At 41.8% G+C, this 14,198-nt stretch overlaps 1 protein-coding gene across 2 annotated transcripts in view; it reads left to right on the forward strand.

The window, feature by feature from the left end:
* LOC134438588 (A disintegrin and metalloproteinase with thrombospondin motifs 7) overlaps window positions 1-14,198 on the forward strand; it is a 96,480-nt gene that overhangs the window by 49,431 nt on the left and 32,851 nt on the right. For both annotated transcript variants that reach the window (XM_063188182.1, XM_063188183.1), the window contains exons 13-16: window positions 637-770; window positions 4,196-4,316; window positions 4,593-4,837; window positions 11,667-11,814. In XM_063188182.1, the coding sequence (XP_063044252.1) occupies window positions 637-770; window positions 4,196-4,316; window positions 4,593-4,837; window positions 11,667-11,814 (648 nt within the window). The remainder of the gene's footprint in view (window positions 1-636; window positions 771-4,195; window positions 4,317-4,592; window positions 4,838-11,666; window positions 11,815-14,198) is intronic.

The following is a 14,198-nucleotide window of genomic DNA, read 5'->3' on the forward strand; positions in this document are numbered from 1 at the left end:
GTGCGTGTGTGTGTGTGTGCACGCATGTGCGCTTCTGTCTGTGTGTGTGCGCATGTCCGTGTGTGTGTGTGTGTCTGTGTGTCTGGGCAAGAGCCAACTGGGTGCTTGCAAAGTCTTTTGGCAGAAACTGACTGTGTGTGTCTGTGTTGGGGAGGGGGATGAGAGAAAGAAACAGACAGGGTGAGAGAGGACGAGAGGGGTTTTTGTGTTATCAGAGCTAAGAATGCTGAGACTCGAGGGACACTGGCCAGATTTCACAGTTAGCCCTAAAGCCCTGCTGCTTTGATAAGAGCTGAGGCTGTAGCAAGCCAGGCCATGGATCTGTATCATGTCAGCAGGAGGGGTGTGTGTGGGTGTGGGTGTGTGTGTGCGTGCGTCTGCGTGTGTGTGTGTGTGCGCGTGTGCATGTGCATGTGTGTGTGCGTGTGTGCGCCTGTGCATGTGCGTTCGTGTGCGTGGATGCCTGACAAAAGTTGGGTGCGTATTTGTGTGGGTTTGTGTAAATGTGTGCAGAGGTTTGTATATGTTTACATGTGTGTCTGTGTATGTGCAGCATGCATGTGTGTGTGGACTCTGTGTTTGTCAGGCTTGTGTGTTTACTATTTGCTGAGGTGTTTCCCTGGTATCATCTGGTAGTGAATCCCTGCGAGCTGCATTGCCGGCCCTTGAAAGAGTACTTCAGCGAGAAGCTCCTGGATGCTGTCATTGATGGAACCCAGTGCTATGAGGGGAGTGAGAGCCGAGATATTTGCATCAACGGCATCTGCAAGGTACGAGACATGTTTATGGCCCAAGGATTATGATGTATGGGGATTTCATGTCATGTCAGACACTTTTGGGGCCAAACCAGCACAGATTTTTAAAATTAAATTTAGTTTGCCTTTTTAGTGGTGAGGTAGACGAACCCCAAAACTGTGTTTGCGTGAAGTCAATTTCAGTCAATTTACATCATACAGAGACAGTTTTGATGTACCAGTAGTTTGAAAGCTCTTTTCTGGCTCTACATATTACACAAACAGTATAGAAAACAACAGCCATCTGAGTATGCATTATGAGATATCAAAACATTAAAATGGAATATCAAAAAAGCTATATTTTGAAAAGCCCAATTTCTTGTCTAAACATAGCAGCAATATCATGTAAAACACCTGAAACGTTAGGGTTTGGTTCTGTAGTCATTGTAGAGAAATGAGTTATAGTATTAGTAATAGAGTAGTGTTAGAGTACGCTACCCCACCTGGCATAAGTAAGTCTGGTAACACTTTATTTTAGGGATACATCTATTAGCACTAATACATACAATGTTCCTGTATAAGTAACTTGTAAGGCATGTACAAAGCAAAATCAAACATTTGTTAGGCATGTACAGTATTCGCAAATGTCTTGTTCATGCACAATAAGGGATTTATTACCAATTTAACCTCAGTAAGGACCTAGTAGGCCTTAGCATTTGCTTAGTACATGCCTTACAAGTTACTTATGCAGCCATTAAGATTGTATGTATTAGTGCTAATAGATGTATCCCTAAAATAAAGTGTTACCGTAAGTCTACCTCACCTGACATTATACCAAAATTAGCATTAGGATTATCATTTTGGGGAAGAGTGTCAAGTGAGGTACTCATGTCAAGTGGGGTACTCTTCTCTAATGCTACTCTATTACTACTTTATTACAACTCATTTCAACCTTAAAGTCACATTATTTCTGCAATGACTCAAGAACCAAAGACCACACTTTATAAAGACGTTTCAACGCTTCAACGAAATCAACACAACCAACTCTGTGTGACTTCAATTGACTGTCATAATCAAGAATGAATGCATAGTGTCCTACCATCTTAATTAAGTCTTTGTTAGTGTGTTTCTTCCTTATCATTGCGCAAGGTTACATAATGCAAACACAATTGTGGGGTTCTACCTTGCCACTTAAAAGGCACACTATGTTTTAATACCAAAATGTGTCAGTGGGGCCTCAGAGTGTCTGATTTCATGTGAAATGACCCCAAATGACTGTTCCTAAGGTTGGACATTCTTTTAGGAAGACTTGTATTAACAAATGTTACTATACAGAGCCATCCTCCAATTTACATGGACCACTTTTGTGGAATTAACCCTTAAAGGTCCCCTATCCCAAATATGTGAGTTTAGGAATTTGGCAAGGTTGCTGAGGATTTTCAAGGTTATAAACCATATTAATAACTTTTATATGGATGTGTTGAGTTAGAGGATGTAGCAGACTGCCTGACCTGTAGCATTAGCGTGCCTGACCTTTTCATTGCATTTAGACATGATTTTGTAGGCTACTCATAGTAACAATTACATAGTCATAGAAGCACCTGGGCAAAGGGGGTTACCCAATGTTTAGTGTTTCAGGTCAGGCCATTCCTATGCAATGAAACCAAGAGTACCAACTGCACTATTATTGGCATTTGAAAAGTCTCTGTAACCTGGCTTTAATGCCTTTAATGTTATTAGCTTGTTAGATAAAGAGCAAATCACTTTACAGCTGCTTTGAGTTAAAAAGTCACTCAAGTATATCTTTCAAAGCCACATGTTTTCTATTAACCGACTCTCATTGGCGTATTGGGTAATGGTTTCCTGTTTTCTCCCATAATGCATGCTAAGTAGTGTCTTATCTCTTTCTTTGCCACACATTGCCTTGCAACAACTTTGGGTTTACGGCTGAGAAGATTTGTTTGGAATGGTTATCCTGTGTAATACAAGGCGGCCTGCTCTATTTAAACATCCTGGGCTCAGAGCCAAGCAGGAGCAGCTCACTGATCAACGCTGGCTTCACTAATTATTTACAACATAGCTATTTCATGAACATGTTGTTCTATAAATTGGCTTCAATCGTGCAGTCTACAATTGCCCCGTGCTGCTCGGCTGACAAATTAATATTTCTCTCTCTATCTCTCAGGGTTTCAGGGTTTTTGATGAGGTGGCTAGGATGGGGAAGAGTCTTCCCATTCTTGGCCATTTCTGATGTGAATCATAATTCTGGGTAGAGAGCCATAGGTTGTGAGGGGCCACAGTCTAGTTGAAATCCTCATTGGAGATGCTGGTTGTTGGGTTATACTTGTTGGGTTGTTGGGTGGTGGAACACGTGGTTGTTTGGCCACTTGAGGCTTCATTTGCTACTTGCTGCATCCTCCACCAGGCAGCTTGTAGCATGTAGGTAACTAAAAGCAGCCATGGGAAGTAATTAAAGCCAAATGTTTGTGAGCTTCAGAGGGGCGATAGTCACAGTAAGCAATGTTTCCCAAAAGTTTCCCAGGGGCCCTCTAGGTTTGACAAGGCTGTAAGGGAAAATAAAATAAAAAACAGACCACCTTTAAAGATACTGTGCAAAGCAGGTATTTTAAAAGGGAAATAGGAGTTTGAGTTGCAGTTCTTTTCATGGGAAAGACTTTTTTCATCCCAGCAGCGGCCTTCATTTTGAACAAGCTGTTTTGAATTGTTATTCGTTGGCTTCAGGTAGTGTTATTTTGTAACCCTGATTTTTCTCCATAAAGTTATAACTATAATGTCAAATATGTTCATATGCATATAAATGCATATTCATACGTTATCAGCTTCTCTTTCACCTTTCCATATCACCCTGGCCTGGACAGAAATGTGTTATACATGTAATCATAGGTGACCTTCTTATTCCAAGCAACAACGCAGACGTACATTGTAGGCTATGAGGGGATGAGACACCTGCAGTGCCTGTTGTTGTGTTGGAGGAATTGCAGGAAATAGGAATCTAAATATTTTAAGATGCTCTGGCAGAGACTGCACAAATTCATTACAAGGGCAGAATCCCATCTGTGCAGCAAGGTTTTGAATCCAGAGAAGATCCTTCTGTTTTTAATTGTGTATTGTCTCGCCTTAAATCAGATGTCACAGTGCTGGTGATTTTTTTTTCCCACACATAGATTTTTTTACTCCTTTTATAGAGAGTATTTTTCTTGGTAGTTATGTTTTTCTCCACCATTGTTTTGTGCTGATCAGTGAGAAATATTCTCACATATATTGGATAATGCTCAGATGTATCCAGACGGCAAATCCCATTGCTAAAATCGCTTTAGACGGAGATTATTTTGAGGAAGTGCTGTTTTTTTCCATCTTCCGATAACAAACAGAAACTCCAAAGGGTGTTTATTATTGGATGTATTTGATCCCCCATTCTATCTTGTGTGGTCTGGTTACAGAACGTTGGCTGTGATTTTGAAATCGACTCGAATGCGGTGGAGGACCGCTGTGGAGTGTGTCAGGGCAATGGCTCCACCTGCGAGACGGTGAAGAAGACCTTTGACAAGACAGAGGGACTAGGTATGAGGAAAATATCTTATTTTGAACAAAATAAACTACTGTACAGCATGGATGCACATACTGCAGTAAACATGTACAGTGTCTATGATAAATGAAATATATTGCATGTATCCCATGCATCCTTTTGACACAATTCATTATGACACATCTTACTATGGTATATAAAGCAGTATCTATTTTTACATATATAGAAGCAAATTGAGAAGTATGTTCGGCTATTGGTCATGAAAAATCCCCATACTCAGCTCTTTTTGGTATTCCGATTTTGTTTCCCAGGCTATGTGGACATTGACGTGATTCCAGTGGGAGCGCGGGACATCCGCATCGAGGAGGTGGCGGAGGCCGGGAATTTCCTGGCCCTGCGCAGCAGTGACCCCAGGAAGTACTTCCTGAACGGCGGCTGGACCATCCAGTGGAACGGGGAGTACAAGGCGGGGGGCACCATCTTCACCTATGAGAGGACCGGTCACCTGGAAAACCTGACCTCCCCTGGACCCACCATGGAGCCTGTCTGGATACAGGTAGCCCGCTTTGTTACCAATACTGATATTATGCACAGTGATGGGCAACCTGCATTCGGAATCTGTAACAATTCGATTCAATCCAATCCAATCCAACCATCCAGTGCCACATACTATATTACAAATGTCCTGGTTTTATCCGTCCAGTTTGGACAATTTGCAATTCAGGTTGCTCATCACTGATATACACTATTGTGATGGACACCAGCTGGCAGTGCTTGGGGGGGAACGTTAGTAAATGTTCCTCCTGAAGACTCATACAGATACACTGGCGATTGAGCTAGCTTAGCGGCCTGGCCTTTAGCTCACTTGTTAGCACGTCTGCTTCCCATGCTGGAGGTTTGCTGTAAGGTCGCCAGTTTGAGCCCCGGGGGATCTGGGCTGCACCGGATGACCTTGGTTACACTGTACCTGGTACTCTGAGGCCTGTGATACAGAAACTCTGATAAGATGCAGAATATAAAACACTGAAATAGAAAAAGGTCAATCAATGTCATAAACTAAGCCTGTAATTCAGCCATCTACGATCTCACCAAAAGAGCAGTGAGAGTTCTCACAAGCAATTTAATGTGGCATCAGTAATGTACGCTTTGGTATTAAGTACTGTCTGGCTCTTAAATGTTGAATGTGAAGGCCATGTTTGATCCCTGGCTTATTTTGGTATTTTGAATTTTGACACGAAATGTGTTTCATTAGAGACTGCTAGAGACTTTGGGTGTAAGCCATAAACCAATGTGTTTGTATTCCAGATGGTACTAATTAAAAGAACACTTTGTTTTAAAGCAAAAACTTACATTTTCATACTTGGTTCAGGTAGGTAATTTACATTTGATAGGAGATAGTTTACATTTTCATAATCTTGTGATTTTATACACCCAAAGCGCAAAAAAGGCGATAAGACATACAAGTTGATGAAAAGTAAATTCATTTGTTCCACAGAAATGACAACTTTGAAACAAAAAAAGACTTTGCAAAGTAGATGTCTATACAGTGTGGTGTTTGAAAGAATAGCAAACACAAACATTGAGTAATGCAGCAAAGCCAAGGTTACTCTGTATGTAAGGGTCTTTGTGACAGACTAACTTCTTAGATTGTTAGAGTGAGTCATGCCGCAACCCCTTTATCAGGCTATCAGACATTGCTTACAGCGTTGGGTTTCTTGTGGTCCCAGAGGCCCCGTTACGTCCCCCCTTATTTTCTACTGATTGCTGTGGGAGTTCAGCAGGGTAATATAAGACACGAGAGTATGGACACAGCAGTCAGTAAGGTCATCAGTTCCCCTTCACCCTTCATGTCAAGTCAAGTCAAGTCAAGTTTATTGTCAATTTCTTTACATGCACTGGTCATACAAAGAATTTGAAATTGCGTTTCTTGCTCTCCCATGCAGACATAGACTAATCTAGCTAAGGACATAGACAGTATAGACATAGACAGTACTCATACATGGACATAGACAGTATGGACGTAGACATTGCTCATACAGACATTTAAAGTGCAAGACTGGACAACAGAAGACTTGTAGAGAACATACATTAAGAGGAGGTATTTTGTTGTTCTTTTTCTAAAAATGTCTGTGGTGGAACATGAGAAACCAATATAAAATCCAATATAGGTGCACAGTGTGAACAAGGGTCGATATATAAACAGTTATAATCACATGAATAAAAGGCTGAGGTAAACACTACTGATTAGGAATGAAAGTTATTAGTCGTCGTCAACTTTGCTAAAGTTTGGGGGAGTGTACATCTGTTTCTATATCATTTCCATCGCGAATGCACTGTCCATGCACATTCATACACTGGAAAACAACTTCACAGGTGGAATGATTTGAAGATGCCAGAGCTAATATTCATTCCAGCCTGGATCTGATCTAGTGACTGGCCGCCCCTCCGCCCTCTGATAGTCACTTAACTTACAAAACTCTTCATATTTTCTAATCACATCAACGTTATTTACGGACTGTTGACAGAGAAAGAGAGCGTGCGCCTACAACTTTTTTGTGCCACTTGTGAACAACGTTCTAGTCTAGTAATATTAGTCTGTAACATATTCTAGTAATATGTTGCAGTTTCTTGTGGTTAAGCTCATAATAATATTGAAATATTGAATAATGAATTATATAATGATATAATGATATATTGAAATAATGAAATATTGACGGACTATCAACAGAGACAGGGAGAAAACAGGAAGCACGCTCAACACCTTCTAATAGATCTATGCGACACTAGGTGCTTAACTTTGACGATGAGTAAACTCAAAGTGGAAAGATAGTAGCCTTATATTGAAGCACTCCAATCAGATCTCTTTTGAGAGAGAGAAAGAGAGAGAGCGCACGCTTGCCTACTGTATATGTTTATTTGCCTCGCTAGTGGGACGGAAGGGAGAGCTCTCGTTTGGTCATTGGTTTAGGACATTATTATGAACTCGTATGGTTGTAAAGTCCATACTTATACGTGGAGGTTATCAGATCAGCTGTGAGAGAAATAGAGGACGCTTCAATCAGTTGTAGTAGGTCTCCGTGGTGATGGAGTTTGTGCTGCAACAATTTAGGCATTTTCTTTGTGTAGATTGGACAAGGTTTGTGTGTGCATGCAATAATTTTCGAAATGCTGAGATGATGAAACAATATAGAAATAGTTAAATAGATAAATAATAAACTCAGCATTAGTTATAGTTGCACCTCTGACTTCTCTTTGCCTTCGCCGGCGGCGCCATCCCAGTATAGTCTTGTTCGTCAGCAGCCGTGATAAGACTAGGCAATATTTCCCTCTGTCCCAGAGGCAACATGCACATGAGAATAACAGGTCCAGGACTGATACCAGCTGTTGCAGAAGGCAAGATTGATATACTCCCATGGGACCAGCACACAGAAGAAATGCCTCCTCAGCCCAATGAATATAAAGTGATGTTAAAAACACCCCAAACCCCCTCAGCCCATTGAACTGAAGCAATATCAGTCTCTACAGAGTGTCCATTCACAACACATCCCCTCAGACACTCTCCCAAAATGTTGGCAGGGAGCCTTTTGTAATTAATTTTGCCTTTCAGAAAGACGCTCAATAAACGAGTCACAAACTACATTTCCAGTCTGAATTCTGAAACCCCCCACCCGCCTAAGTGCTTATTTAAGCAGTGTTAAAGATGCAGGGGAGGAGGAGTGGAGTGGCACGGGAGTGTGTGTGTGTGTGTGTGTGTGTGTGTGTGTGTGTGTGTGTGTGTGTGTGTGTGTGTGTGTGTGTGTGTGTGTGTGTGTGTGTGTGTGTGTGTGTGTGTGTGTGTGTGTGTGTGTGTGTGTGTGTGTGTGTGTGTGTGTCTGTGTCTGTGTCTGTGTGTGTCTGTGTGTCTGTGTGTGTCTGTGTGTCGGTGTGTGTCTGTGTGTCTGTGTGTCTGTGTGTGTGTCTGTGTGAGGTGTCGGGTGTGTGTGTGGAGCAGGAGTTGGAGGGTGTGGGTCCCACCAGATAAAGGAGAGACTCCCACAGAGAGAGAGAAAGAGAAAGGCCTGCAGATGCTTGGCTGGCTGCCCACATATGGCCGAGAGGGAGAGAGAAGCAAAGCTGCTCAGCTGCGTGCGGTAGCCGAAGACAGATATACGAGCCGTACCACCGAGACACTGACCCTCCCTCTCTCCTCCCTCCCTGCCTCTCCACCGTCACGTCTTGTAATGGTCTCTGACTTCTCCCTCTCCCCGTCTCTTTGTCCGTGCCTTTCTTTGTTTTATCTGTCTCGTGCTGCTTGGTTTACTCTGTCATTGGGTGGTTGACATGACGCCCTGTTTTTACGTAATATTAGTTAAAAACCTACAAAATTGATATTTTTCCTCTTGAAAACAAATGTAAATGAAAGAGGATATGGTACATCATGTTTCATATTAGTCTTAGATGAGAAGAAACATTTATGTTCAGATTTATGAAAAGGTTTATATGTCAAATGTCCTGTGGTGTGACTGTAACATTAATACAACCTGGAATATATACAGCTATAAAATAAGCCAACAACATTTTTCATTTATAAAGCATTTGGCATGATTGCATAAATATTAACCTCATATTAAAAAATATGAATGTGAAAAAAACTCAATACAGTAATATTAACTACAAGTTCAATTTCGTAACACAAATTGCGTCCTGCGGGGTGACATGTAAGTCAGGTTTGTGGACGGGCAGCTGCAAGGCCAACTACAAGGGTCTTAAAGACAGGCTCCTAACCAGTTATACCTCAGTTATTGGAGAGTGCTGAGGCAGTTTAAGGTGACTATTAACCTCTTAATTTGTCTACATATTGCAATGTTTCTGTCACACAATGCTTAGGTTCATTTATGGTGTCCCGTGGTGTGACTGCTCTTATGGAAGGAAAAAAAGTTTTTTTATGAGTGAAAACACATATTAAGGTTAAACACAATATCATTATCTAGTTAGCATGAGCTTGGAGGTCAGTCACGAATACAAAAGGATTAAAATGGCCAAAATGGCCACAATGCAGTGAATTCCCTGTGGTGTGACTTCATGTCCTTTGGTGTGACATGCTAAGGCATTAACCCCTTAAGACATGGCTTTATGAATTTGTTGTTAGCTGTATGGTAATGACCAAGTCGTGGTGCATCACGAAAGGGCCTGTGTTGTGTCATAGTATTGTAGTGCTAGGATAGTTACATTTAAATGACTATTACAGCGTGCCACTGGAGGTACGGCGTGCATTAAGGGGCTGCGGCATTGTTACTCAATCCTTACTTATTTTTCATGCTTCACGCAAGGATATACGGATACCAGGAGATTTATTTGTCACATTCACACAATTATTACAAGTAATACAGTGAAACCATGCAGTGAAATCACAGTTGTCTGCCTTTATGATGCATAGGCGTGTGTGGGTGTGGGTGGGGCTGCGGGTGGGTAGTAGTGTGTGTGTTGAGTGGGGGTTAAAGGAACAATAGCAGAAAGAGCATTGGGGGTATGTTTGTGCAGAATATTAATAATTTTATTGTATCTTACAGAAATGTCACACCAATGATGTCACACCGCAGGACACATTTTCCCAAAAATGGCAAAAATTAGGCGAAATTCCACGGACCACTGACATCCCCATTTTTTTCTATATTTTTCCAATTTTTCCACCCATTTTTTCAGGCATTGGAATATGTTTCATCCTTTAAGCGTGTTACGGCCTTAAACGTCAACCACCCCATTCCTTGTCTATTTCTCTTGTTAGCTCTCTTCATTGAAGTTGCTCCATCCCTCCACATGTACGTATAAAGTGCACATGTAAGCACACACATGGGCAGAGTCTTACACACATAGGGCGTAATTCTCCCATCGTCACTTAAGTTTGTTTTATACTAAAGTTTGAATGCGCTAAAGATTCATTTACATGCAACACTCCCTTCCCCCTCCCGAAGCGAGCAACTGGTGAAATCCTGCATAAATCACACACTTGAGTCAGCGTGGAGGCGCTGTTACATGCTTTTATTCACTTGCGCAACCTCACGCGCATGGGAGAATACAGGTGATACTGTTTGTGATTTTGTGAGAGTAGGGATCCAATCACATTTTTTTGTGTTGGCCAGCTGCTTCTCCTGTGCAACAAGTCTTTCTCTGGTGTCTTTGTGTTCAAGTTCTCTTTACTAAGCTGCTAATATTTTGGCCTATGTTAGCACACACTAGCTGGATATACTTATTGATGGCTATTTGTGTTTTTAAATCCCTCTTTTGTAAAAGAGAAGAAGCAAAAATAAACTGTTTTATGATGAAACGATTTGACATTTGATTTGATTTCACATTTGGGTTACTGAAGAATGGAGACCGCTTTTATGGACTCTGTCATCATTTCATGTATCCAGGCAAGAATTTGTGCACTCATTCTAAGGCAATCGCAGAAACTCTTACAATCCATTACACATCAAGATTTCAGATTTCAGTCAATCACCAACTGTCCGTTTGACAGCTGTAGACAGTGGAGGTTTTAATGTGAAGTGTCTGACATCTCCTAGCAATGCTGACACATCCGTTGTGAGACATTTCTGTAGGGGGTGAAACGTTAAAGCTGAGAGGACTGTTGAAATTAGTTATAAAAATGTTGATTTCACTTTTCGGTCCAATTAATCTTCCTGAGTTGCGATACATAATGGGATGTTTTGATTAAGCTCCCCATACTGGCCTCCCCAGGCGGCATGTGCACCAATAAACCAGCTGGCCTGTAATCAACTCTCTACTCTATCCCCATAGCTTTTGGCATCTAATTGACTACGCCTTTTAAAATGGTTGCTCATTAAGTTGACCCAAAAAAGTGGATTCAGTTTTCATTTGCATGGCATTTCTCACTGATGTCTTTTGCGGCCTGTCTTAAAAAGTTTGAGCAGCCTAACAATCCTCGAGAATCTGTGAGGAGATGTCCAGTCCTCTCCTCCCCTAAAGACAACTTGTCAACTCCAGGCTCTTAATGAGCAGATGAGGCACTTCTTATCACTGTTACGGGGGCAAGTGAGGCGAAGGCTTAAGCGGGTAGAATGGATGACAGTGGGCAAAGAGAATCACTTAACTCATCCATCTCGCTCTATTTGCTCAGCCTGTGTTGACTGTTGGACCACTGACTGTGTTGGACCCTCTAATACCTAAAGCAACCACGTCTTCAGCTAGAGCTGTCCTGCAAGTTTACCATTCATAAGGGTTTGTAGGTTAAGGGAAGACAGATGTGTTTGCTGCTGACTTGATTACGCTGTCAAGTTGTTAGGCTGTCAGACTCTTGTTTGTACAAGATATTGTGTGCCATTGTTCACATGTGTTTTGGGGGTGCAAACGTCTCCCTCCACATCTAACCTTTGTACGTTCTTCAGTTGCTGTTCCAGGAGACCAACCCGGGCGTGCGTTTCGAATACACCATCAGTAGAGACTTCAGCTCAGAGGCCAACAGCAGCTTTGCCATCTCAGACTTCGAGTGGCAGTATGGCTCCTGGACCGAGTGCAGCGCCACTTGTGGGACAGGTGAGTTTCATGTGACTCGAGTTGCTATCTGTCATTAGAGTAGAGAGTAGAGTAGAGTAAATGTCAAATAGAGGTGGCTACTTGAAATAAAATACATGGTAAGGTGTTCCATATGAAAAAAAAACATCAAACTCGAACACAAAATGATTCATATGTGGTATAAGTCTTTTATGGCACATTTACTATTAGAAGGAGGCTATTTATTTTCACACATACGTACAGTGCATGGAGTCCAAGAGGTATTAAAAGCTGCATTTCTGTTCTCACTTTTGAGTTCAGACCATAATGTTCCTTTATTCACTATACGCTCGCTCTATTCAACTGCTTTCCCATTGAATCTCTGTACCCCAGGTGAGCTGGATGAAAAAAGCAGCTCCTTGCCATTTTCCTTTCACCTTTTCAGCCAGCTGTTCTCTCAGTGGCAGCTCATTACACGTTAGGATCACACTCTGCCCACATGCTGCCTTTGTGATAATAGTATTTTTCCAAGACTACACCCCCACCCCGCGCCTAGATGTTAAAACAGTCTGCTAAAAGCCTCATGTCCAAAAAAACGACAAATGCCCCCATCCACATAAAAGTGGGTCTTTAAAGTGTATCATATGCCGAACAAGATGTCTGTCTCGAGGCCATCTCTGCGTCTGCAGAGTGCACGATGGTTGAGAGGATTTCGGATGATGGTAATTCTGGCTTTGCTGCGCCAGAACTCCATGAAAGCTATCAGTAGTGGACAGCTGTCCTTTTGCTTGGATGATTACAATCATTGACATTTTGAAGCAGATTTTGGCTGTGTGGACACGGACAGCAACGACAGCATCAGCCTAACGTGCCTAACGTGTGATTATACACCCCCTCACCACACCCACCCCCCACAATCCTTCTCTTCTCCCTCGCTTAACATCTCTGTCCTTTTTGTGTCGCCGTCGTTGGCAGCCAAGAGTCGGGAGATGAAAAGGATTGATTGGAGAGACAATAATTAGAGCTTCCTGAAGGAACTGAGTGCTCTGTCCCCTCCGCAAAGCACCGCTGATGCACAATTTCCCCCCAATTTGCTGTTTTTGTTTTCATCTGGCATATCGGGCCGTGAGTTGCTAAGTGGATTAACTTCCCATTAGTGTCTCTGGCTAATGGACTTATGTGCCAGTATCAGCTGGGTTTGAGATAGGCGACCACCTTTTTTATCATTTCCTGTGTGGTTTGCCGTGGTCACATTTGCTGGGGCCTAATTGTCCACAAACACTGTTAGGACTTTTTATTTCCCAATGAAAACAAATTAGTCATTGTCGATTTGCTATTTAAATCACACTCCTGTGTTATTTTCAGTGGATGCATGTGATGAGAAGTACTATCTGTTCATATCAAGGATAATTGTGCTGTGTTTGTACCTTAGATGCCCAAAGCACATAATTCTGTCAGCAGAAAAATACACAAGCAGACCCAATTAATGAGATATTCATTTCAATTTCAGAGATGATTTGATTGATACTGAAAGCTGTATAAAAGGGTTGTCCATTAATAGCTGACAAATATATAACAAAGATAACAAACGACAGCATAATAGACTTGTCAACGAGCTGCTACAGTTCACAGTTAATCTGTTGAATCTTTGAAGTACATGGGTCAACGGAATATTATTTTCACAGATACTGTCAGTAATTTGGGGAATTTAGTCACAGAATGTCACAGGAAATTATATCACACAGAAGGACACCTGTTTAATACCTGCTACATGACAAGGTGTGTAACCTTTCTTGAAATCTGTTGTCATTTCCAACAACTCCACAAAGTTTCATCAAAATCCGTTCCTAACTTTTTGAGTTATCCTGCGGACAGACAAACAAACAGACAGACAAACCAACGTGACTGAAGACATAACCTCCTTGGCGGAGGTAGTAATCTGCTTTGAAGTGATGGAATGATATTAAGTAAGTCAGGGGCAACCAGGTGCAAAAAACATGACAGAAATGTTTAGAATAATTTATTGAACCTTTAATTTCTCATTGTGCAAACCCTTCTCTCTCTCTCTCTCTCTCTCTCTCTCTCTCTCTCTCTCTCTCTCTCTCTCTCTCTCTCTCTCTCTCTCTCTCTCTCTCTCTCTCTCTCTCTCTCTCTCTCTCTCTCTCTCTCTCTCTCTCTCTCTCTCTCTCTCTCCCCCCCATCACCAAGCAGAGTTTGGCATGTTGCCATGGTTATTGGTTTCTGCAGTATTATATCATTATGATTAGACAGGTGACACATGTTGGTGACCGGTCACTCATTACAGCGCTTACACATTACATGGTTGATTAGCTCCGCAATTTCCAACTGATTGCTTTAATGTCAACAAGTTATGCTGTTCGACATCGAGTCATGAAGTGCTTTATAATGAGTTTCAGCTTACAGTG

The sequence above is a fragment of the Engraulis encrasicolus genome, chromosome 22 (genome assembly GCF_034702125.1).
Source record: "Engraulis encrasicolus isolate BLACKSEA-1 chromosome 22, IST_EnEncr_1.0, whole genome shotgun sequence".
In the NCBI taxonomy this organism is placed as follows: Eukaryota; Metazoa; Chordata; class Actinopteri; order Clupeiformes; family Engraulidae; genus Engraulis; species Engraulis encrasicolus.